The sequence below is a fragment of the Mustela lutreola genome, chromosome 10, assembly GCF_030435805.1.
Source record: "Mustela lutreola isolate mMusLut2 chromosome 10, mMusLut2.pri, whole genome shotgun sequence".
Classification (NCBI taxonomy): domain Eukaryota; kingdom Metazoa; phylum Chordata; class Mammalia; order Carnivora; family Mustelidae; genus Mustela; species Mustela lutreola.
The window spans coordinates 78,411,532-78,438,185 of NC_081299.1; the positions used below are offsets into that span (position 1 = coordinate 78,411,532).

At 35.3% G+C, this 26,654-nt stretch overlaps 1 protein-coding gene across 5 annotated transcripts in view; it reads left to right on the forward strand.

Moving 5' to 3' along the window:
* RPAP2 (RNA polymerase II associated protein 2) overlaps positions 1–26,654 on the forward strand; it is a 101,489-nt gene that overhangs the window by 3,686 nt on the left and 71,149 nt on the right. For all 5 annotated transcript variants that reach the window (XR_009345518.1, XR_009345519.1, XM_059138051.1 and 2 more), the window contains exons 3-8: positions 1,411–1,525; positions 4,552–4,650; positions 4,864–4,929; positions 7,810–7,898; positions 20,410–20,445; positions 22,491–23,427. Coding sequence is in view for 3 of the 5 variants with exons in the window: in XM_059138051.1 (XP_058994034.1) it covers positions 1,411–1,525; positions 4,552–4,650; positions 4,864–4,929; positions 7,810–7,898; positions 20,410–20,445; positions 22,491–23,427 (1,342 nt within the window). In the remaining 2 variants the exon portion in view is untranslated. The remainder of the gene's footprint in view (positions 1–1,410; positions 1,526–4,551; positions 4,651–4,863; positions 4,930–7,809; positions 7,899–20,409; positions 20,446–22,490; positions 23,428–26,654) is intronic.

Genomic DNA, 26,654 nt, shown 5'->3' on the forward strand with positions numbered 1-26,654 from the left:
CATGTCTTTTATACTTCTTCGATGTAAGAATGGTCTTTATGAAATTGTAGGAGAACAGCTGTTAGTTGCAAATTTCTTCTTGTTTTAATGTCCCTACTTGGCAAAAGAAAGAGTGGGCAATCCAGTGTCATCCTTCTTTTTTGTAGAATATTATTAATACATATTATATTGTTTTTGTAGAATATTATTTTTCTAGGCAAGAAATTAGAGTCTAAAGTCTTAAGAGTCAATGAAAGTAGGGAGAAAAAAATGAATATAGATCCAGATATAGAGCCAAGTCGAAGCCCAAGAGACTGGCTGAGGTAGTTCTGGTAGGAAAGTAGAAACCAGTGCAGTATAGGACAAATAAGTTACCAAGATGGTAAGTATGTTTGGTCCTATGGCAAGGACTCTCAACCCTTTTGCATATTAGGATTATCTGGAGCACTTTTAAGAAAACACCAGTAACTAGATCCCATCCTCAGATATTTTGCTTGAGTTAGCCTGTACTAGGACCTAGGCATAATATCTTTAAAAGAAATCTCCTTAGATGATCCTAATGTGTAGCTAAGATTGAGAACCATTCTCCTAGAGCCATTGTCTGATCAGGTAGCCTCTGCTTTTATGTTCCATGATGTGTGGGGACCAGCAAAGGCTGACGGTCCTGTTGGTACCAGGGCAAGGACCAGCCCTTATAGGAAGATTGTTTTCCTAAACTACATTGTCATGTCAATATCATTTTTTAATAAGACTTAATAACAAAAGTAAGTAAACACTTCTTTACAAATAGGACTCTATCTAGTCAATTGGGCTATCATTAACTTTTGAGACTTGACACAAATACATTTTTTTTTTTTGACACAAATACATTTTTACTTGTAAGAACAGCTGAAGTCTTTTTCTTTCTGATTTCTAAGGATTTCAAAGGAAAAGTCCGTCGTTAGGTACACACAGGAGTGACTGAGGAGTATAAACAGTAACTGGCAAAAAGATTTCACCTCATTTTCTTCCTTGTGCTGTAAGTCTTGGATATCAAATAATCCTATTATTGTGGCAGACTTCTATGTGTTAATACTTTGAAAAGCATTGGATCAAAAGTAACAATACAAATTTAAATAGCAAAATAGCACATTATGTTTGTGATATGTTCTAAGAAAATTGGCTATGATAAAACAGTAAAATAACTTTTAAATTTTATTATTTTTTAATATTTTATTCATTCATTTGAGAGAGAGAGAGAAAGAGAGCAAGTGCACGCATAAGCAAGGGAAGAGGCAGAGGGAGAAGCAGATTCCCCCCTGAGCTGGGAGCCGGATGCTCAATCCCAGGAGGAGATCCTGACCTGAGCCAAACATAGATGCTTAACCATCCGAGCCATCCAAGTGCCCCAAATGTTTAAATTTTAAATAATTTTTTGTTTTTTAATTTTAGGAGAGCAGAACTAGAAGCAGCTGTGAGAAAGAAAATTGAATTTGAGAGAAAAGCTCTACATATCGTTGAGCAGCTTTTAGAAGAGGATATTACAGAAGAATTCCTAAGGGAATGCGTATGTGTTAATTTGGGAAATTATGACATTTGTAGTATTAGATCTTTAAATCTATGCAGTCTGACACTTCTTATATTATAAAAATCTTTGAATCTGTTCTCAGTCACTAGAGGCAGGTAGCATGCTGTATAATTCATGAATTTTAAAATAATCACCTATTATTTGTATAATAACTTGTTGTATAATAACTTTAAAATACACTAATGAAAAATAACATACATATTTTACCCCTTAATAGTAGTTCTTTAAATAGGTCAGCTAATCTTACTTGATTTTCAGCACTTTGCACTAATTATCCTAATGTTATTTACCATACTCTGTATTTTAGTAACAGAAAGTTGTTATTTTTTAAAAATTTCTTAATTTTTTATAAATATATTAGCCCTAGGGGTACAGGTCTGTGAATCGCCAAGTTTACATACTTCACAGTACTCACCATAGTACATACCCTCCCCAATGTCTATAACCCACCACCCTCTCCCTACCACCCTCCCCTGGTCACCCTCAGTTTTTTTTTGTGACAGTAAGGGTCTCTTATGGTTTGTCTCCCTCTTGATCCATCTTGTTTCATTTACTCTTTTCTTACCCCCCCCAACCCTCACGTTGCATTTCCACTTCCTCATATCAGGGAGATCATATGATAGTTGTCTTTCTCTGATTGACTTATTTCGCTATGCATAATACCCTTTAGTTCCATCCATGTCATCGCAAATGGCAAGATTTCATTTCTTTTGATGGCTGCATAGTATTCCATTGGGTATATATACCACATCTTCTTTATCCATTCATCTGTTGATGGACATCTAGGTTCTTTCCATAGTTTGGCTATTGTGGACATTGCTGCTATAAACATTCTGGTGCATGTGCTCCTTCGGAACACACCATTTGTATCTTTAGAGTAAATACCCAGTAGTGCGATTGCTGGATCATAGGGTAGCTCTATTTTCAACTTTTTGAGGAACCTCCGTGCTGTTTTTGGATATTAGCCCTTTATCTGATATGTCGTTTGCAAATATCTTCTCCCATTCTGTCAGTTGTCTTTTGGTTTTGTTAACTGTTTCCTTTGCTGTGCAAAAGCTTTTGATCTTGATGAAGTCCCAATAGTTCATTTTTGCCCTTGCTTCCCTTGCCTTTGGCGATGTTCCTAGGAAGAAGTTGCTGCAGCTGAGGTCGAAGAGGTTGCCGCCTGTTTTCTCCTCAAGGATTTTGATAGATTCCTTTCTCACATTGAGGTCCTTCTTCCATTTTGAGTCTATTTTTGTATGTGGGGTGAGGAAATGGTCCAATTTCATTTTTCTGCATGTGGCTGTCCAGTTTTCCCAGCACCATTTTTTGAAGAGGCTGTCTTTTTTCCACTGGACGTTCTTTCCTCCTTTGTCGAAGATTAGTTGACCATAGAGTTGAGGGTCTATTTCTGGGCTCTCTATTCTGTTTCATTGATTTATGTGTCTGTTTTTGTGCCAGTACCATACTATCTTGATGATGACAGCTTTGTAATAGAGCTTGAAGTCCGGAATTGTGATGCCACCAACTTTGGCTTTCTTTTTTAATATTCCTTTGGCTATTCGAGGTCTTTTCTGGTTCCATATAAATTTTAGGATTATTTGTTCCATTTCTTTGAAAAAAATGGATGGGATTTTGATAGGGATTGCATTAAATATGTAGATTTCTTTGGGAAGCATAGACATTTTCACATGTCTATGTGAAATGTTTGGTGTCTGCATATAACCCCCTCATTTTCACAGTATTTGTTTTTCCAACCCATGAGCATGGAACGCTTTTCCATTTCTTTATGTATTCCTCAATTTCAGAAAGTTATTATTTGTTAATGTAGTTCTGTTAGTGTTGATATTTTAAAAACCTGGAATATAGATCATTTTTTATTTAACACATGATGAGAATTATAATCTGCATTAAAAGTTTTTTTTTCTTTTAATAGCTCTATTGCAATAAAATTTTGAATGAAAATTTGTTATATCCTCATAATCTTTAAGAGAAAAAAGAAAAGGAAAATTAAAACTCAGAGCTCCCATTGCAAAAATAATTATCAGTGTAGCTCAGAGATTTTCCTAAACAAGAGGAATATAAATAGGATTTTTTGGTATGATGTTATGTTAGTCACCATACAGTTCATCATTAGTTTTTGATGTAGTATTCCATGATTTATTGTTTGCATATTAACACCCAGTGCTCCATGCAATCTGTGCCCTCCTTAAAACCCATCACCAGGCTCACCCATTCCCCCACGAATAGGATAATATTTAAATCGATATAGGTAACTACATCAGAATCTGCATGCATGATGACACTAAAGACAAAGACAAACCAGAAATGCTTCATTTGAAAGAAATATCTTGTATTATTCTTAGTAAAAAGTATTTTAGCCTCTGGGAAAACAAAAACTTGTTCAAAAATGATTTCACAGTTATGAAATAATTATGAATTGAGATTTAAACATGAAGATATATCAAGGGGAAATGTTTGGTGTCTGCATATAACCACCTCATCAGTTTCCTGTACAGTTTTCCAGAAGCTGGAAGATTTTGTACAAAAACTTGTCAGGAGTCACAATGACACCTTTGATATACTTTGTTTTTTAAGATAGTTCTTTAAAAACACATAAATTTTATTTTATTCTACATGGTTTATTTTTTAAATAATACATTTTTTAAATAAACTTTTCAGTGGTTTTCTTGGGAATAGCAATCACTATAGCACGCCACTTCTTTCTCCTGCCTCAGAATTATTTCATGAGCTGTATATCTACAAAGATGTATAGTCTATTGATAGAAGTCTTTTCAGGTTGTTGTTGTTTTTTTAAATAGCTAACATTTTTGAGTGCTTACTGTGTGTTAAATGCTTTTCTAAGTGTATTTCTTTTCTTTTCTTCTCTGATTCTAACATCATACTTGTGAGATAGATCTATTATCCCTGTGTTTTCAGACAAAATCAGTGAGGCTTAGAGAGCTGATAAATGAACTTGTCCAATAATCTAGTGGGGCATTGCCCCTCTCATTTCGTTATAGGGGAGGTTCATCACACCAGCTCACTACAGCGATGTCGTGGATGAACGTTCTATTATTAAACTCTGCGGTTATCCATTATGTCAGAAGAAACTAGGAGTTGTAAGTAATGAATTTTTTTAAATAGAAGCTTAAATTTTTTATATTTAACAAATATTTTGTAGATAAGACAAGAAATGAAACTGAGGCCATGAACTAATGACATGAGTTAGCCAAAGATATGATATGTAGATGATTTAATCTAGTAATCTAGTAACATAAAGTTTATATTTATTACTTGAATTCTTCTTAAGCTATACTTTTTTTTTTCTTTAGGTACCAAAACAGAAGTATAAAATTTCTACCAAAACCAATAAAGTCTATGATATTACTGAAAGAAAGGTAAGTTTAAAGGCTATTCTCAATGTGGCAGTTATTTTTTAATATACTAAATGGAATTCTAAAAAGAATTGTTTGAAAAGTTTGCCTTTTAGAAAGTAGCCACGTTAAAAGTTTATTTGAAAATATTTCATTCAATGTGTTAGTAAAAATTGCTTGTACTTTAGTTAATACTTGAACATTTAAAAATTAAAAAGGGACCTGGGTGGCTCAGTCAGTTAAGCATCCGACTCTCGATTTCAGCTCAAGTCATGATCCTAGGGTAGTAGGATTAAGTCCTGCATCTGGCTCCCACACTAAGCGTGGAGTTGGCTTGGGATTCTCTCCCTTTCTTCTCTCCCTCTCTGCACCCTCCCTTCCTGTTCATATTCTCTTACTGTCATTTTCTAAAAATAAAATAAAATTTAAATAAAATAAAAACTAGAAGTGCACAACAGCACAAATTCAGGCAAGTATATCATGGAACAGAATAGAGAGCCAGATGCATACTCACCACATGAGTGGACACTATGTGTGACAACAGAAATATTGTAGATCAGTGGAGAAACTATGGATTTTTCAGTAAATAGTACTGGCACAAATAGTTATCCAAATGGAAAAACTGAAAATTAATCCCTGTTTCAGTAAGATTTAAATTGAAAAGATATGCTTTTCAAAGAGAATATATATAGGAAGGTATTTTTGTAAACTTGGAGAGAGAATTTTTTTTTTTTTTTTAGATTTTATTTATTTATTTGACAGAGAGAGATCACAAGTAGGCAGAGAGGCAGGCAGAGAGAGAGAGAGGAGGAAACAGGCTCCCTGCTGAGCAGAGAGCCCGACTCGGGACTCGATCCCAGGACGCTGAGATCATGACCTGAGCCGAAGGCAGCGGCTTAACCCACTGAGCCGCCCAGGCGCCCTGGAGAGAGAATTTCTTAAATAAGGTAGATAATTACAGACCATAGAGGAAAAATTGGTAAGTTTTTCTACATTAAAATTAAAAACACCTGTGGGGTGCCTGGGTGTCTCAATTGTTAAGCATCTGCCATTGGCTCAGGTCATGATCCCGAGGTCCTGGGATTGAGGCTCGCCCGTATCAGGCTCCCTGCTCAACGGGAAGCCTGTCCTCCCTCTCCCACTCCCCCTGCTTGTGATCTCTCTCTCACTGCGTCTCTCTTTGTTAAATAAATAAAATCTTAAAAACATTTGCTTATCAGAAGTTTCCAACAAAGGGTGAAAAAATAAGCTATAAATCAGGAGGAGATATAATTCCCACATATAACTGACCACCGACCGATTCATAACCAGAGAAAGACAGAAAACGTTGGAGAATTTTTTTTTTTGAAAGAGAGTGAACAAGTCAGGGTGGGGGGGGCGGGCAGGCAATAGAAGAGGGAGAAAGAATCTTATTCTGAGGATGAAGTCGTGACATGGGGCTCCATTTCAGGAGACCTGAGAAAATTTATAGAAGGAGCTTGATAATGAATATATGAAAAGATGTTCAGCCTTATCAGTAATCTGGGAAATAAATAAAAACACATTGATATACATTCTCACAGCCCCCAAATTAGCAAAATATATTGTAAAAATCTGACAATATCAGACACTCTTTATACTACTGGTTAAATAAAATTGCATCCTATTTGAGAAATTGGTATTACCTAGTAATGTGAAGTTCCCACATTTTTTATGGCCAAGCCTTTCTATTCTTTGGTATATATTTTAAGGAATTTCTTGCCCGTTTGTACAACTGTGTATGTATATCAACGTTCCTGGTTGGATTAACAAAATATGCCACATAATTAGAATGGAATATTATTCATCCTTTAATTTTTTTAAGATTTTTTATTTACTTATTGTCAGAGAGAGAGCACAAGCAGGCAGAGTCGCAGCAGAGGCAGAGAGAGAAAGCAGGCTCCCTGCTGGACAAGGAGCCTGATGCGGGACTCGATCCAAGGACCCTGGGATCATGACCTGAGCCAAAGGCAGCAGCTTAACCGACTGAGCCACCCAGGCGTCCCTATTCATCCTTTTAAAGGAAGGAAATTCTGACACGGCTACAAAATGAATGTACTTTGAGACATTATGCTAAGTGAAATAAGCCTGCACAAAAGGACAAATATTAAATGATTCGACTTATATGAGATAGAGTGTCGAATTTATAGTTACAGAAGTAGAATGGTGATAGTTTGAAGAAGCAGAAATGGGGAGATGTTGTTTAATGGTACAGAGTTTCATTTTGCAAGATGAAATGTGTTCTAGAGATGGATGATAGTGATGGTTGTACTATAGTGAGAAGGTATTTAGTGCCACTGAACTATAACACTTAAAAATGGTTAAGATGGTAAATTTTGTGTATTTTACCAGTTTTTTTATTTTAAAAATTCTTGAAAAAAGTTTATAAGCTCAACGTAGTGATAGCTGAAAAGTTAGAAACAACTCAACATTCTTAAACAATAAAGGTGATATACTTAAACAATGGATTTTAATACCAAATACAAATATATAAGCTACATCTACATGAATCTGAAAAATATAACGTGGAACAAAAAACCCAGAAAACATAGCAGTATAGTTATATTTAGACAAAGTTTAGAATTAGGCAAAACTGAATGGTATCTTTTGTAGGTATATGTATACAGATAGCAAAACTAAAGGGAAGCAAGGGAATGAGGAACACAGAATTCATGATAGCGGTTACTTCTAGGGAAAATGGAAAGTGACACTATCTGGGATAGATACATGCAGAGCTTCAAAATACTATACATTATTTCTTATCTTGGCTGGTGGATTCATCAATTTTCATTATTTTCTTTGAACTATGTATTTATGATTTCTGTACATAACTTGTGTTGTACTATTAGAAAAAATAATTTGCTAATTTTAAAATGTTCCTTTCAGTGTTTTTGCAGCAATTTTTGTTATAAAGCATCTAAGTTTTTTGAAGCACAAATTCCAAAAACTCCAGTATGGGTTCGAGAAGAGGAAAGGTAATTTAAATCATTATATATACGTTTGTTGATATATTACTTTTTGAAATATGTAGAGAGCAGTCCTAGTTTTCTATAGAATGTTACCATTGCACACATTTTAATTGTGGGGAAATGGTTATATTTTAAGCATAGTTATTAAGGATTTTACACTTAAAATCAGAAAATTAATATAGATATTGTTTCTTAGCTGTTTTAGCTTTAATCCCAAAACCTGAACTTTGCTTTCTGCTATGCCAGTTATTTCTATTAATCCTATTAATATAATAATCCTAGAGCAAGAATGTTAAAGTTTTCCAGTAGATAAAACTAGATCTCAGGATCCAACTGAACTGACTTTGTTGTTAGAAAACTGTATGTACTAAAAAAAAAAAAAAAAAAAAAAACCTGTGTTACTAATTTACTCAGTCTTTATTAAAAATAAGTACAATATTTTATAAATTTAAAGAAATCCAATATAGGGGCCCCTGGGTGGCTCAGTGGGTTAAAGCCTCTGCCTTCGGCTCAGGTCATGATCCCAGGGTCCTGGGATCGAGCCCCACATCGGGCTCTCTGCTCAGCAGGGAGCCTGCTTCCTCCTCTCTCTCTCTGCTTCTCTGCTTACTTGTGATCTCTGTCTGTCAAATAAATAAATAAAATCTTAAAAAAAAATTCAATATAATTTTAAGCAAAAACGTATATGAACATAACTAGAGTTTTGCCTCTTGGGAAATGCTTAAACATTTACAATATTTTAGTTGCTGAATTTGAGAGAAAATTTATTATTGGGGGCAAATGCCATAATAGAGAAAAGGTAACAAAAACTGTTGCATAATTGAACCGTATTATCCAATTTCAAAAGGCTTAAAAGAAATAATGTCCCAAATAATATATGTTTCATAGAGAATATTACAACACAAGGCATGTGGTAAAAGAATATCAATGCTATATAAGCTTAATGACATAAATGTAATGAGACCCAAGTTAATTAAAGATCTTTGCCTTAAAAAAAGCTTATTAAAGTCTTATCTGATGCACAAGGTAATATGAAACCACTGTAGTTTGAACTAGAATCATTTGTGCTAAGGGACAGTCTCTTTGTTGGCTGACACCTTTGCCTGCAGATCCTGCTGTGTGGTTTAGAATACGTCAAGGGATGCCTGGGTGGCTTAGTTGGTTAAGCCTCTGACTCTTGATTTCGACTTAGTTCTTATCTTAGGGTTGTGAGATTGAGCACTGAGCCGAGCTGTGTTGGGCTCTGCACTCAGCATGGAGTCTACTTAAGGTTCTCTCCCTTTCCCCCTCCCTCAGCACCCCCCGACCCCGCCTTGTTCACTCTCTCTCTCTGAAAAAAAAAAGAGATTTTGTAAAATATACCACCATATAGCCTTTGTTAAGTGAATTACACACAATGAAGACTAAATTGTTCACTATTTCTCCACCAGCCTGACTTTTTTATTTGGAGGATAAAGGATTATGGCAAGGTGACTGGGAACCTAAGAGCACCTTATTTACTATCACTTTTTTTTCTTTTTAAGATTTTATTTATTTATTTGAGAGAGAGAGCATGAGAAGAGGAGGGTCAGAGGGAGAAGCAGACTCCCTGCCAAGCAGGGAGCCCAATGCAGGACTTGATCCCAGGACTCCAGGATCATGACCTGAGCCAAAAGCAGTCAATGAACCAACTGAGCCACCCAGGCGCCTACTTTTTTTTCTTTCTTAACATTTCTTTCAGCAGAGCTGCTCATCGCCTCCTTAGTCTTATGACAGCTACGTATTCTGTTCCTCAGCTATTAAAACCAACGTGTCCTTAAGTTATCCTTAATGTTGTTTCCAGTGATATCTTTTCTACTTGTTAAATTTAGCCCATCCTCATATCTGCTTTAAAATCATTTACCAAACCAGCCTTTCTGTCATCTTTATATTCTTCAGATATAATTATTGGTACTTCCTTCAGCTAATTTAAAACAGTTCTTCCCTCTTTTTTCCTAAAATCTTATTCTGTGTTTAAAATGCCCACCTTTTCGCAGAATATGAAACTCTGTCACTTTATATTTGTGGTTCTTGAAATTCTACTTTATATCCCCTTCCCTACCTCACTAAAAAAGAAAGATGAAAATGGCCTTGGTTTCCTTAATCTAAACAAATAAACTTAGTTTATATTCAGTGTGTGTAGTACGTGCTTAGTATATGACAATCTACCCACACCTGTACGAGCGCACACACACTTATGAAACCCAATCTGTGAATCTATGAGACTGACACACTGCCTACTACACTACGGAGGCACCTCATATCTGTGAATTTAAATGGAAATGTTAATGGGATGGCGTAACAAGTACACAAGTGAAAAAAATTGTGTTTATTCTAATGGGGACAAGTACTGGGGAACCTTCAAATGCTTTTGAGCAAATTTGATCTGACATTGATGTACAAGATGAATTGGGGAAGAAAAAATCATAATTAAAGAGCTGAAAAGGGGGCGCCTGGGTGGTTCAGTGGGTTAAGGCTCTTCCTTCAGCTGAGGTCATGGTCCTGGGGCAGGGTCCTGGGACCCAGCCTCTCTGCTCAGCAGGGAGCCTGCTTCCCCCCTCTCTCTCTGCCTGCCTCTCTGCCTACTTGTGATCTCTCTTGTTAAATAAATAAAAATCTTTAAAAAAAAAAAAAAAGAGCTGAAAGGCCCTTAGAGACAGTTTAACCCAACATCTTTATCAAACGAGCTCAGAAAGATTAAACGTATTTATTTCTTAAACTAATGATAGGGTCTGGGTGCCTGGGTGGCTCAGTGGGTTAAGCCGCTGCCTTCGGCTCAGGTCATGATCTCAAGAGTCCTGGGATCGAGTCCTGCATCGGGCTCTCTGCTCAGCAGGGAGCCTGCTTCCTCCTCTCTCTCTCTCTGCCTGCCTCTCTGCCTACTTGTGATCTCTCTCTGTCAAATAAATAAATAAAATCTTTAAAAAAAAAAAAACAAAAACTAATGATAGGGTCTGAACAATGCTAAGAATACACTGACTGGAAGTAACCTGTGAGTAATCTATAAATAGACAGTTGTCACAATGTACATAGTGTAACTGTAGCCCTTATTTATGTATGATACTTGTCAGTACATAGCCATATTAGTAGCTTTTATATCTGCATGCATAATTTATAAATTCTTATGGGCAAGCAGTATGTCAGTTTATTTCATGAATCCACTAGAGGTCACTGTGTCTTCAGAGAATGTTTGATATTTTTAAGTGTTCTAATGATAAGAATTCTAGAATTCAGTGTTCTTTTCAAAAGCCTTTCTAGCTGTTGCACATCTAAGCTCTATGGAAACGTGATTTTTTAAGAAAGTCTGTTCATAAACTGTATGGGGTATAATATTCAGATCCTTTCTTCTTTAAAGGGAAAAAAATTGTTCCTTTTAAATGGCAGCATTTATTTTTATTTTTATTAGCTGAAACTGTCATCATAAATTACATCACCATCATAATTAAATCACAATGTAATTATATTTATTATTTTATTAATAATAATTGTTAAATAATAATAAATTTTAGATTTTTAAAAATTAAGAGCAAATTTTTAAATCCAAAGAATTGAATATTGCAATGACTTCCAAAATTTTTTACCGTGAGTATATTTTACAATATGATCCAATGCATACATATAACTGAAACAAAGTTTTATGAAATGACATTTATCCTTACAACACAAAAAGCCTTTGATATTTTCTACTCTGTTGCTTTTTAATTTATTTTTTATTTTTTATTTTTTAAAGATTTTATTTATTTATTTATTTGACGGACAGAGATTACAAGTAGGCAGAGAGGCAGGCAGAGAGAACGGGAAGCAGGCTCCCCGCTGAGCAGAGAGCTGGATGTGGGGCTCGATCCCAGAACCCTGGAATCATGACCTGAGCCGAAGGCAGAGGCTTTAATCCACTGAGCCACCCAGGCGCCCCTACTCTGTTGCTTTTTTAAAATGCTGGTGGTAACCCACTTAATTGGTTGATTTTGATCCATAGTGGGGTTTTTTTGTTTGTTTGTTTGTTTAAAGATTTTATTTATTTATTTGACAGACAGAGATCACAAGCAGGCAGTGAGGCAGGCAGAGAGAGAGGAAGGGAAGCAGGCTCCCCACTTGAGCAGAGAGCCTGATGCGGGCCTCTTTCCCAGGACTATGACCCGAGCCAAAGGCAGAGGCTTTAACCCACTGAGCCACCCAAGCACCCCCTGATCCACAGTTTTAAGAGTACTATTTTGTTATATCTAGTTTAGGTTTTTAGTTGTGTTACTGTTAGAAAGTCTGTGATCAACACTAAGCCTCAGTTTCCTCATTTGCAAAGTAGAAAGTAGCATTTAATCTCTTAGTTCCCTTTAATTCTAACCTTTTCCAGTTCTGAGTCAGTCACTGCTGCTGTAGTGAAAGTTTGCCAGATAGAAAATATCTTACTTATAAGTGATGAAAATTAGAACTATCAGCATAAGACTAGGGAAAGTTATACTATCTTTAGGGAAATCTGTTTCATTTAAGAATTTAGAATAAAACTTACTGACTTAAATAATTTGAACTCCTCAGTCTGTAAAGATGAAGGTTGTTAAAGTATTGGATCAAAATTTTTCGATTATGAAGAAAAACAGGAGTATTTTATAGAGTGTCCAGAACAAATTTTGAAGTTGATATCTTCAGGGACACTGCGATCTTGCACACTATTTGGAAATAGAATTTTGAATTTAACTCAGTATAGTTATATTGCTTATATTGCTTATATATTGCTTATATTGCTGTGAAAGCTAATATAAATTTCCTTAGAAGATACCAAATACTGAAATCTTTAGTGTCTCTTAACATCTCTAAGATATTATTTTATATTATAGAAAGCTCACTACCTCATTGGTAGATATATATAGAAAGATTTAAGAAAGATTTAGACAAATTCTTGAATTTTAGCTTCATATTTCTGTTGAGGCTTTGGAGTCAGAAGGGGCCTTAGAGATTTTCTACTTTCTCATTTTTATTATTAAGGTATGAAAAAAATATCTGGAGTATAGCTTTAATGTCATGGAGAACAGCAGTGCTTCTCACAAAATGTCTCCTGATGCCGTGTCAGAGACAGAACATTGACCTAGATGGGCTGGGTCATGATGCAGTATGATACTTCTCATGTTGTGAGTTAGAAATTTTTCACCCACTTGGTGGCCAGAAACAGACCACATACACTTGTGTTCCTCTGAGACAGCATGCTCATTTAGTCATATAGTTACACTTAGAAATCCTGTTTTGTTTGACTGTAGGCTCTGACAGGTTTTAGAAGTTTCTTTGTAACCTAAAAAATCAGAAGTTAAAACTAAGAAGAAAGGACAAACATTGAGAATCAAATTATGGTTTAAAAGATAAAATTAGGGTGAATGGTTAATGCTGACAGAGCTAAAAGCGCCATCATGTGGCCCAGAGTAGGGGATTTTCACACATGCTTCTTGGCAATAAACAGTATAATCTCAGAGGTGCGGAAGCCAAAAACCTCTGCAGAACAACTTCTATAACCTCTTCCTGAACAGCCACTTCTGTTGCTTGGTATACAGAATAAAAACTTTCTGAAAGAGGTTTTAACATGTCTCAGATTATATTTGGAAAATTTCCACCACAGAGGGCAATTGTAGCCTGCTACTTCTGTTGGTTCATGTTTAATAAACATATTCTGACTGGCATGAACATATACATCTATATGCATAAATTCACAGGTTTTTTGGCACAAGTAATTTCTAATTTTAGATTTCTTTTTGCTAGTTACAGTTAATCACCTAATTTATACTTCAGTGAAAATAATACAAAGTATTTATGAAGAACCAGTTTGAACGTACTCTTTAACAAGATTATTTTTGTTTCTTAAGTTCAGCTTATGTGAGTTAGATTGAGAATTATCTCTGGATAAACTTTGGAAGGGAATGAAAGGTACACAGAGTAAAAAGAGAGATGACACTTTTAAGAAAAAGCTTTTGAATTTCATTCATCTAGGGATAAAAAAGAAAGCAACATGGCGCCTCATTCTTTCTAAAGCTCTGTAGCAAAACAAATTGAAGTTTTACACTGAACCTTTCTTTTAATACCTCATTAAACTCAAGTCTAATTTACTTTAGTGTCATGTATCATTCTCCATTTTATAGACTGGGAATCAGGGAGATGATTAAGGCTACTCATCGAGTATCTAGAAACTATGTTCCATATAGTTCCCTTTACCTGAAGTCATAAAAAGTGAAACAAAGGAGAGGAAAATAGTAGCTTGTGAAGTATATTGAGTTCCTATGAGAGAGGTTAGGCAAAGGTGTACCGTCACAACTTTGAGTCTTTTTTCTGAGTTCAATTAGGGGTAGCATGTTGTAGAAAGAGCTTGGACTTTGAAAAACCCAAATTCGAATCCTAGATTTACTAGTTAATTAGTTAACCTCTCAAAGCTTCAGATTCCTCATTTTTATAAATAAAGTCATAAGTTATGTGGGGATTAATGAAGTAATGTAAAAATCAGTTAGCAGAAAATATGGGAAGATGAAAAAGCCCTGGGGATGGATGGTGGTGATAGTTGTACAATAGTATGTATGTACTTAATGCCACTGAACTGTAACTAAATGGTTTAAATGGCAAATTTTTTGTAATGTGTATTATACCACAAAGAACCCTATCTACCTTATGGTAGGCACTTAGTATATTCTCATTTTCCCTTTGCCTTTAGAGATTTTCTTTTAATTCTTAGTGTTTTTCCTCAAAAGATGTCATTGTATAGCTGGATATTTCTCATAAAACTATCTTGAATTATATTCATGATTTAGAATGGTTACATTTTTATTACCCCTTCATTCAGCCATTAGACCTATTCTTATGGGCTATTCTGCCTCCAAGATCTTGAAATAAGAGCTTCCCGTTTCTCACCACAGCCTCTATCTCATCTACAGCTATCACTCTTGAGTGTGCTTTGTGACCTCATTTTGACCTCCTGTCTCTACCTTAGCTCTGTTCCAGGTTGGCCAAACCCTCATTAAATTAGCTTTCTTGGGCACTGCGGTCAGCAGTTACAGTATTGTCCTTTCAAACAATGCCAGATTCTTTTTCCCTTAACCTTTTACCATGCCTGCTTTCCCAAGCTTCACTCGTTCTTTTTTCTGTGCTTTATTGGATAAAGTTCTCACATGCTTAAATAAGCTGTCTCCTTTGGCACTTCAGTGCTTTAGATAAGCTGTCTCATTTAATTCAGTCTTTAGAAGATCCCTGGGAAATATTGTTACCCATTTCATGGGTGATGGAACTGAGGCTCACAGAGATGTCGTGACTCACTCAGGAACACTTGGCTCATATATACAGATTTGGAAGTTAAACCCAGATCTGTCTGGTACCAATGCCTGCTGTCTCTTCATTCCTCTGGCCCGATTCCAGTTTATTCTATGTAGTCTCACTTGTATGCTCCCATGGTTGTTTTGTTTGTTTCTTATTGGCTATCCGATACATTCAGAACTTCTCTTCTTAAACTTTGAACCCAATCCCCAACTCACAGTAGATAATTTGACCTACTGCTTAACTGAAAGGATTGAGTGCATTAGGCAGAATCTCCTTCAGCACTATTATCTTCTTACGCTCTCTCATTTCTCTGCCTCATTGCTAATACAGTACTTTCTCTGTTACTGATTCTTTTCTCACCGAGGCTTGCTTCACGATTTATTCCTGTTCTATTCCTCTTTCAGACTCTCCTTTCATACTGATTATTTTTCTTCTACTTTAAAAAGGGTGGTGGGAGAGATACTGAAAAATATCCATTAGATTTAGCATTTCTGTGGTAATTGGTGGTCTTAGCAAGAGCCTTATCAGTATAGTAATGCATACAGATTCCAGGAGGCAGAAGGTCGATGACTGAATAGGAGATGTGGGATTGAAAACCAGTGCAGACCTTAAAGAAAGCTTAAAATGAAAAATGGAGGGGGGCTAAATGATCGAAGGAAGGGTTTGCATTTTGTAAAGTTAGATTTAAGTATGAGAACACCCTAAAAGGAAAGAAAAAAAAGAGAGAGGTTTATGGAGTAAAACATCAGATCCACAGATTAGCTTTTATAATACAAACTGTATCAAATCTTTATAGACCCAACTGAATCCAAGGCTTTTCATTTGCTCAACAAGAAATTTTTATTTCTTCTTTAATTTCTTATAGCAGCTCATGTGTATTTCATCATACTTGTCACATAGTCTCTTGAATTATATGATGCAAAATACAGTTAAGAACCCTGCTTTCTTGGTTTGATTCATGGCTTTACTATTACCGCTGTGTGATTTTGCACTAATTGCTGATTCTTTAGTACTCAAATCTTTTATCTGTAATGTGAGGATAGTAGTAGTAACTACTCATTCTTATGAGGATTAACTTTGTAAAGCTCTTAGAACAGCCATTTTCCTCCTACTTAATTGTAACATCCTTAAGAAGAGGAATCTATTCTTTTATAAAAAATTTTTAAAATATTTTATTTATTTATTTATTTGACAGACAGAGATCACAAGTAGGCAGAGAGGCAGGCAGAGAGAGAGGAGGAAGCAGGCTCCCTGCTGAGCAAAGAGCCCGATGCAGGACTCAATCCCAGGACCCTGGGATCATGACCTGAGCCAAAGGCAGAGACTTTAACCCACTGAGCCATCCAGGCGTCCCTATTCTTTATATTACTTAGTATGCCCAGCATAATTTATACATATATTAGTTCAGAATTTTATATTTGAAGGAATGATGGAATATACTCTGCTTTTGCAGGTTAGCTATTGAGTATAAGAATTCCAGTTGAGAATCACTGGCTACACATACTTTCTTCCCTGTAGTGATACTCAGATCCCAGTGTAGGACCAAATGCCAGACAGCTGCAAGGTACTGAACCTTGACAATTTTAGCCCAGAACACTTGGGTGGGGATGTGGGATAGGAAAAATGAGAGAACTACAAGTGGAAGTGGGAGGGTGTAGTCAACAGGCAATAAAACTCTCTGTTGTGAAAGTTGGCATATTATTTTGGCCAAAAATGCTCTTAATGGGAGTTATAAATAATGCCTGGAGCAGTCAAGGCTAGTCACCATCCAAGCAGTGTCCTTTGCTTTGAGGAAGACCACACTGAGATAACTTCTATGACTAGAGTTTTAGTGAGTGGGAAGAAGTAGGGTAAACAGGATAATTTGGATGATTGGGAAAGGTTAGCCTCAATTGGCTAAGGGACTAAGGAAGAAACAAAAATAGATTACATTTTTACTCTCAGGCAGCTCACTGCCCATTACCTTGTTTTGCCCTTCCTTCTAAATTTTTCATTGTTGGTCTTGGGGAATTCCTGAACTGCAGGGGAATTCAATAGAGCAGGGATGGCAAATACTGATTGCATCCCTTATGCCTTCTGATGGGAGGTACTGAGAAGGAATTTAATAGGAAAGAGTGCCTTGATCTAGTAGCGCCTCCCATAAAATAAGGAGAAGATTGGTGAGAGAGCCCATTCCCTTTAGTGCCTCTGGTGCTTAAGGCTGACCAAAGAAGACTGGATTATCTAGATAATATTATATGGTTGATGTTGTTAGGTTTAATTATATAGAAAAATACTTGCAACTCTGACATTTTTTGATTGGCAGCCTTTCAGGGTTCAAATGACCTCTGGTTCCATCTGTCCATTTAATTTGACTTTTTAAAATTGCAACCCTATTTTGTCCTTTAAATGGGATTAATATTCAATGCCTTATCTTCTCTTTCATGTACACCTACTTTCTTACATTTACTTTTTTTTCTATTAATAGACTTTATTCTTTAGAGCAATTGTAGCTTCATAGCAAAATGGAGAGGAAAGTACATATACCCCCTACCCCATTCATGGGGTACATATACCTCCCCCATTACCAGCATCCCCCACCAAAATTGTACATTTGTTTCCAATAATGAGCCTATAGTGACACATCATTGTCACCCAAAGCCCATGGTTTACATTAGGGTTCACCCAAAGCTTTGTCTATTCTGTGGCTGGACAAATATATAACAACTTGTATCCAGCATTACAGTATCATACAGAGTAGTTTTATAGTCCTAGAAATCCTGTGTGCTCCACTTATTCATCTCCCACCCCCCTCATAACCCCTGATCTTTTTACTATCTCCAAAATTTTATCTTTCACAGAATGTGATATAGTTGGAATTACATAGTATGTAGCCTTTTCAGGCTGGCTTATTTCACTCATTAATATGGATTTAAGTTCTTCCATGTCTTTTCCTAGCTTAATGATAGCTCATTTCTTATTAGTGCTTAATAGTATTCTCTTCTCTAAATTTACTACAGTTTATTTAACCATTTACCTACTGAAGAACATCTTGGTTGCTTCTGCATTTTGACAGATATGGATAGAGCTGCAGTAAACATCCATGTGCAGGCTTTTGTGTGGACATAAGTTTTTACCTCCTTTGGATAAATACTGAGGAGCAGGAGTTCTAGACTGTATGGTTAGATTATGTTTAGTTTTGAAAGAAATCACCAAACTGTATTTCACAATGACTGTACCATTTTGCATTCCCACTGTCAATGAATGAGAATTCTCCTGCTCCCAAGTGCTCACCACCATGTGATGTTGTCAGTGTTCTGGATTTTAGCTATTCTAATAAATGTGTAGTGGTATCTCATTATTGTTTTAATTTGTATTTTGGTGATGCTGTATGATGTATGGCATTTTTTCATATGCTTATTTGCCATCCTTGTATCTTCTTTGGTGAGCTATTAAAATCTTTGACTCATTTTTATTGAGTTGTTTTCTTATTCTTGAGTTTTAACAGTTATTTCATATTTTGGATAATAGTCTTTTGCAAATATTTTCTCCTAATCTATGGTTTTCTTTTTATTCTCAAATCTTTCACAAAGCAGAAATTTTTGATTAAATGAAACCTGGCTTATCAATTTTTTCTTTCATGGATTGTGTTTTTGGTGTCCTATGTAAAAAGTCATCTACATGTTCTCGGGTTATCTTGTAGAAGTTTTATAGTTTTGTGTTTTATATTTAGGTTTGTGATTTGTTTTGAGTTAGTTTTTGTGTCAGAAGGATGTCTGGTCTTTGTCTTGATTCACTTTTTTGTATATGCCCACTTTTTCTAATACCATTTGTTGAAAAGATGGTCTTCTTTGTATTGCTTTCACTTCTTTGTCAAAGATAATTGACTGTAATCATGTGGGTTTCTTTCTGGGTTGTCTGTTCTGTTCCAGTAATCGATTAGTCTTTTTCTTTGGTAGTCCTCCACTACCACACTACCTTGATTACTATAACTTCAAGTATGTCTTGAAGTCAGGTAATGTCAGTCTTCCAACTTTGCTCTTCCCCTTCAATACTGTTAGCTATTTAGGGTCTTTTGCCTCCCCTATATCTTTAGACTCAATTTGGTGAGACCCCCAAAATAACTTGCTGGGATTTTGATTGGGATTGCACTGTATCTGTAGATCAAGTTGAGAAGAACTGACAGTATTGAGTCTTTCTGTCGATGAACATGGAATAGCACTCCTTTTTTTTTCTTCTTTGTGTATTTACTTTTATTTAATCTGTTTTGTAATTTTTAGAAGGCACTTTTTCTGAGTCACTTCAGAATTGTTTTACAGAGTTTTCCTGTCTTCTTAGATTTACTGTTTTATTTGTTCCTTTTTATGTTGGCTTTCTAAGAACTTTTTCTTCCCCTTTTTAAATATCCATGATATCCAGCCAAATATGATTTCTGGTATTGCATAGCAAAATTGTTCCTAGAATTAAAGTAAATCACATTATATACATGGTTCACATCTGTACTGTAATACAACTGCTTTCTCAGAAATGAGAATAAAAATTGACTATAAAGAGGAAATAGAAGAGTATTATAGTACATAATCTCTGCCCTCAAGGAGCTTGTAGTTTAGTTAAGAAACCACACTAAAGGACACCTGGGTGGCTCAGTGGGTTTAGCCTCTGCCTTCGGCTCAGGTCATGATCTCAGGGTCCTGGGATCGAGTTCCGCATCGCGCTCTCTGCTTGGCAGGGAGCTTGCTTCCTCCTCTCTCTCTCTCTGCTTGCCTCTCTGCCTGCTTGGTCTCTCTCTGTCAAATAAATAAATAAATCTTAAAAAAAAAAAAAAAGAAAGAAAATAACCACACTAAAGCATATGAAAATTAAGACATGTAGATAAGAATTCTAGTGTTAAGTCATAGAGGAATACCTGATTAGTAGGTATTAACTGAGTGGATAATACTGACTCTGGAATTTACAGAAGGAAGTGAGTTACTTTAGTCAGGTTATTCAGGGAAAATTTTACTGGGCTCATGGAAATTGAACTTACTCCTAAGATATGAATAAATTTTGGAAAAGAAAGAGATTAATCCAGATTTCTTACAGATGAGTTCCATAATATTTCGTCCTTCAAATTTTTCTTAAAAAAACTTAAAATGAACTATTTCCTTTTAGATATATTTTCTATCCAATGTAGTTATAACAAACACTCAAATGTTTGACATATCAGTTACTTTCAATTTTCTATTGCTGTGTTTTGTCACAGGCATCCTGATTTTCAGCTGCTACAGGAAGGACAAAGGTATGGTTGAATCAGTATTGCTTACCTTCTATGTATTCTTGTTAATAGAAACATTAAGAGTAAACCAGGTGATATGAGCTCTTAGACTTCCTGTGTTGATACATTATGTAAGTGCCCATTTTAGCCTACACAAAGAAATATTTGCCTTGTACAGCTTTTTCTTTTGTGATAATAAGATGCTATGTTTGATCTGTATGATTTATTGTACAGCTGTTCCTACCAAGGCAGTCTAATTGAACCTGTTGAAATATGACACAAACAGAGCTTCCATCTGAGATACTGTGCTTCTTTGTCAAGTAGATTATACCAATTACATTTGTTGAAAGGTTTTTATAACCTTATTTTATAGGATTTTGAAACTTAATATATCATTTGTTATTTGGAAGAGTCTCTAAAGCATTAATAGAAATTCCAAGTTTTGATATTTTCTAAACTCTCTTTGTGGTGGTGTTTGCCCAACTATAACCATGTCTTAAAAGACATTTTTTTTTTTTTTAACTTTTATCAGGATAAATTTTCCTGGTTATTAGTTGCTACCTTAGCACATGGAATTGAGCACATGTGAGAGATAGTTATTGATAAATATTTTAAATTATGGCTTTAAAATAATATAGAAAAATATAATTACCTTAAATTTCTAAAAAGAAAGTATAAAACCTGAAAGTCAAAGTGTTCTAATTTTTTTGAAATTATACTTCAGATGCAAGAGATAATCCCATGGCTATATAAAGGCTAGCTTCTAACTAAAAAAGTGATATCTAATACTGAATAGACTTGTCATTTTTTTCTTTATTCCCATCCACAACCTTATTTTCAACTCTGTTTTTCTTTTTCTTTTTTTTTATACTTTTACCTGGCACACTTCTTTATTACTATTGCATTATTTTATTTCATCTTATTCTTTAATCATTTAAAAAAATTAGTAGCACCTTTAGGGAGCAATTTTAGGTTTATAGAAAAATTGCCTGAAAAGTAGAAAGTTCCCATATACTCTTTTTTTCCCCATATATTCTTTTACCACCCAGTGCCCCACCTGACCCAGAATCCTTATCCTAATCTTTTAAAGTTTTGATATGTGCATTTCATTGAAAGTACCTGCTTATCTATCATTGCATATCTCAAGTTTGTATAGATACAGCTTCTCTTTTCCTTCGTTCTTTCACAATTCTTAATCTTTTTAAAGCCTATTTGAAAATTGAAGGAACATAATCAAAGGGAAAACTATTTTTTATTGTTAGCCTTCTGTTGTAACTCTGAGTTTTCAAACATATCTTTCATCAGTAAGTGTTAATTTGCTGACTTTATTTTCTGCTATGACTTTCTAGTGTTTTTTGTTCTATCTATGAAATTGTATAACTATCAACCAAAATTGGAAAATGTTTAAATATGTCTTTTTAGCCTATTATCTTTCAAAATCTAAGCAGAGTTTCTGTAATACATTTTTTTGACAAAGCGAGAGTGAAGTTTTTAAAAGAAAACCTTTTTTTCAAAAGGATATATGAGGGACGCCTGGGTGGCTCAGGGGGTTAAAGCCTCTGCCTTCAGCTCAGGTCATGATCCCAGGGTCCTGGGATTGTGTCCCACATTGGGATCTCTGCTCAACAGGGAGCCTGCTTCCCCCCGCCCCCTGCCTGTCTCTCTGCCTACTTGTGATCTCTGTCAAATAAATGAATAAAATCTTAAAAAAGGACATATTAAATATTTACAGAAATATAACAGGCAAAAATCAACATAATTCATTAGGATGGAATTATCAAAGCTTTTTTCTTTTTGCTGTACTCTTAACACTTTTTAAGTAATGGGGGAAAAGATGGAAAGAAGATGATGGAATTATATCAAATAAGGTATAGAGAAATAATAGATTTATAGTAGTCTTTGGAAATGTGTATATATGTATGTGTATTGTATGTGTATACATATATATGCCTATAAATAAGGCTTTGCCTAGGGAATACAAATTTTTACCTTAAAAGTTACAAAATATAAATGCTGTGGCACATTTTGCTTTTCCATTATAGTTAATGTTTTTTTTTTTCCTTCTACAGTGGCCATTCTGGAAAGGAAGTACAGTTATGCACTAAGACCATTAAAACATCAGATATTGACAATCCTGGCCATTCTGAGATGCATTATGAATCTAGTGCTTCTAGCTCTCATAGTGATAGTAGCAGTGATAATGAGCAAGACTTTGTTTCCACCATTCTACCAGGAAACAGACCAAATGCAACAGGTATAAGTCCACAGCTGCCCAAAAAAAGCATAATGAAAAAGAAAGCTGGTCAGAAAGCTAACTCCAAATGTGAAGACAAAGAAGAGACAGTAATAGCTGTCACTGAGCAGCTAGGCAATTGCAGATTAGATAGTCATGGGAAAGCTGCTGCTTGTGAACTTCCTTTACAGCAAGTAAGTACTCAGATTTCTTCAAATAGTCCTTTGCAAGAAAAATTAGAAGCTACAGAAAATTCTGAAGATAAATACAATAGTTCAAAAATAACTCTAGTAGGCATAAGTAAGAAAAGTGCTGAGCATTTTAAGAGAAAATTTGCCAAATCAAACCAAGTTTCTAGGTCACCCTCTAGGCTGGTGCAGATGTGTCCCAAAGTTGCAAAGACAAACTTACTTAAAGTCCTGAAAGAGACTTTGACTGAATGGAAGACAGAAGAAACTTTGAGGTTTTTGTATGGCCAAAATTATGCTTCTTTGTGTCTGAAACTCTCTTCATCCCCTCTGGCTAAAGAAGAAGAATTTGATGAAGATGACATATGCTCTGACTCAGATAAACATTCTCCTGCCTTGCAGGAATCTCAGAACAGCTTGGATGAGTCTTTACCTTTTAGGGCCTCAGAAACAGCCATTAAACCACTGCCAAGTTATGAGAACTTGAAGAAAGAAACTGAAACATTAAATCTGAGAATAAGGGAGTTTTATAGAGGACGATATGTTTTGAGTGAAGAAACCACCAAATCACAAGACTCTGAAGAGGTATGTCTTAACGATGATTAAGTTTTCTGTGCTGCTAGCATATGGGACACTCACCATAACAAATCTTGAAACAGTAACATTAAAGAAATAATTGTTAAATGTTCAGGTTTGTTTAGTTTATCATTTTTTTTATTTAAAGTGCCATCTCCAGAGGCACCTGGGTGGCTCAGTCCCTTAAGTGCATGCCCTTGGCTCAGGTTGTGATTTCAGGGTCTTGGGATCAAGTCCCACATCCAGCTCCCTGCTTGGTGGAGAATCTGCTTGAGATTCTCTCTCTGCTTCTGCCTCCCTACTCCCACCACTTGTGTGCTCTTTCTCTCCCTCTCATAAATAAATATAAACTTTTTTTTTTTAATGTCATCTCCAGTATTGGCATTACAATTTTCCAAATAAGTTGACATTTGCACCTAGGAAATTTCATAAATGTGTAGTATTTTTCTCTAATATAGGAGTAGCCTAGAATTGTGGGATAAAGCTTTCTTTAAAACCTAGTTCTTTGTAAACTCTCTAGGGAGGTTCCCCCCCGCCACCACCAACAGATATTCTTTGTATTCTTATATTCTTTCAAATCTCTACATGGAGCATGTATCTTTGTATTTCATTTCCAATGGGTCTGTACATAGTGGAGTAGATTTACTAGTTGAATGGTAAAATATTTATCTGTATAGTATTTGGCCAACATGCCCATTCACAACAATATCAATGAAAATAATATAGGAAAGGAGACGTATTGGGAAATAACAGACATAAGAGAAAATGGAAGGAACACATCAGACCTAGATTTTCATATCTGCTCTCTCATTTACTAGCTATATGAAAAATTGGTCTCTTAAATTTGAGTGTTCATCTGTAAATGGGACTATATATAAATAGCTTTCCTTTTTCAGTTGTTAAGAATTTAAAAGTAATGTATGTATGTATCACAGTGCCTCATATACAATTAGAACTCAGTAAATAATAATTATCTGTAGGGATTAAATGTATGTTGCTGAGATTAAGGGGGAGGGATTCTCTCAGCATTTCTCCTACCCATTTTTATATTCATGTATAGCTTAAGAAATGAAGTTATTTGGCTTGAAGAGGAGTGGGCAGTAACCTTGTTTTTCTGACAACTTTTGCTATTAAAGATTTCTGAGTAAATGTGGCTCTAAATTTAAGAACACATTTGGAGATTTAGAAAGAGAGTAGAAGTACAGTAAAAATTTAGAAATTTTCTACTTCTACAGAATGCTCCCTAGCCCAGTACTATTATTTTAAATCACTTCAATTGTATCATTATACAATATTTGTAAGTTTTATAGTAAGCTTGGAGAAACCCTTTATCTCTGTCATTCAGCTGCATAAAGCTACATTAATGTATCATTTATTTTATCATTTTTGTGCTATAAGCCTTAAACAGAAAAAATTACTTAAGAAAGAAAATTGACTATTCCTCTGTTGTATAATATTTTAAAACTTTTTCATTGAAGTATAATGCAAATAGTAAGTGTGCCGTTTATTAATTATCACAAAGGAACACAGCCTTATAATCATTACTCAGGCCAAGAAATTTGAGTAAAACAAAAGCCCCACTATGTTTTCTCCTAATTATTACCTCTTTCCAAAATGAGTAACTATTGTAATAACATGGATTCACTTTGCCAGTTTTGAATGTAGTAAATTCACATAGTATATGTTCTTTGGTTTCTTGTTTATTTCATGCAATGTTAGTTCATGAGTCATTTTTTGTGTTGTTCCATGTGGCAATAGTTCATTCTTTTATTGCTGCATAGTATCTCATAGAAATAGGCCACAATTTATTCATGTTAATGAGCATTTAGGCTTTTCCAGTTTAGGGCTGTAGTGTTATGAACTTTATAATTTATGTCTCTCTTCTAAGGTATGTGTATTTCTGTTGGGTGTGTATCTAGGACTTGAACTTTTGGGTCATAGTGTATGTGTATATGCAGCTATACTGGATGATGCCAGTTTTCCAAACTAGTTTTGCCAGTTTTTAGTCTACTACAGCTATATGAGAATTTCCAAGATCCACATTCTTTTTTTTTTTTTTTTTAAAGATTTTATTTATTTATTTGACAGACAGAGATCACAAGTAGGCAGAGAGGCAGGCAGAGAGAGGAGGAAGCAGGCTCCCTGCTGAGCAGATAGCCCTATGTGGGGCTCGATCCCAGAACTCTGGGATCATGACTTGAGCCGAAGGCAGAGGCTTAACCCACTGAGCCACCCAGGCACCCCATGATCCACATTCTTGATCAGTACTTGACATTGTTAATTCTCACATTTCAGTGGTACTGTTTTTTTATTATAATACATTTCTCTAATGATTAATGAGTTGAGCAAGGTTTTATTTGCTTTTTGACCATTTGGAATGTCTTGTGTCTTTTCAAGTCTTTTCCCCATTTATCTGTTGGAATATCTAAGTATTTTTTCTTACCGATTTTGAAGAAATTCTTTATTCAGGATTCAAACCCAATTTTAGTTAATGTGTTTTGCAAATAACATCTCTACTCTGAGACTTGCCTTTTCACTCGCATTATTGATAACCTGAGTCCAACTTATTCATTGTTCCCTTTAGTGACTTCTTTAGAAACCTTTGCTTAGCCCAGGTTACTTCATCTTCTAGACTGTTTTTCCTTTCATCCTAGAATTGATTTTTATGATGAGCTGTATGGGTCAGATTTCATTATTTTCCTTTGGAGAAATGTGTGCATATTAAAGTTTGAGAAACACTATTGATTGGGGAAAGGTGGGGAGAGGTGTTGCTCATTCTGTTAGTTACTAAGAGAAGTGGGAGAGGTAGGTCAAAAATCTTTCACCATTGGGGCGCCTGGGTGGCTCAGTGGGTTAAAGCCTCTGCCTTCAGCTCAGGTCATGATCCCAGGGTCCTGGGCTCAAGCCCCGCATGGGCTCTCTGCTTAGCAGGGAGCCTGCTTCCCTTCCTCTCTCTCTCTGCCTGCCTCTCTGCCTACTTGTGATCTCTGTCTGTCAAATAAATAAATAAATAAAATCTTTTAAAAAAAAATCTTTCATCATAATTATGGATCATTTCTACTTTTGGTTTAGTAAATTTTACTTTTAATATTTTGAGACCATGTTATATGGTATTAAAAAAAAGATTGTTACGTCTTCCTAGTAAATTGAACCTCTGTATTATGAGTGACCTTTCTCTATATTGGTAAGTTTTTTTTTTTCTTACAGTCTGTTTTGCTAGCATTAGCATTCTTTTA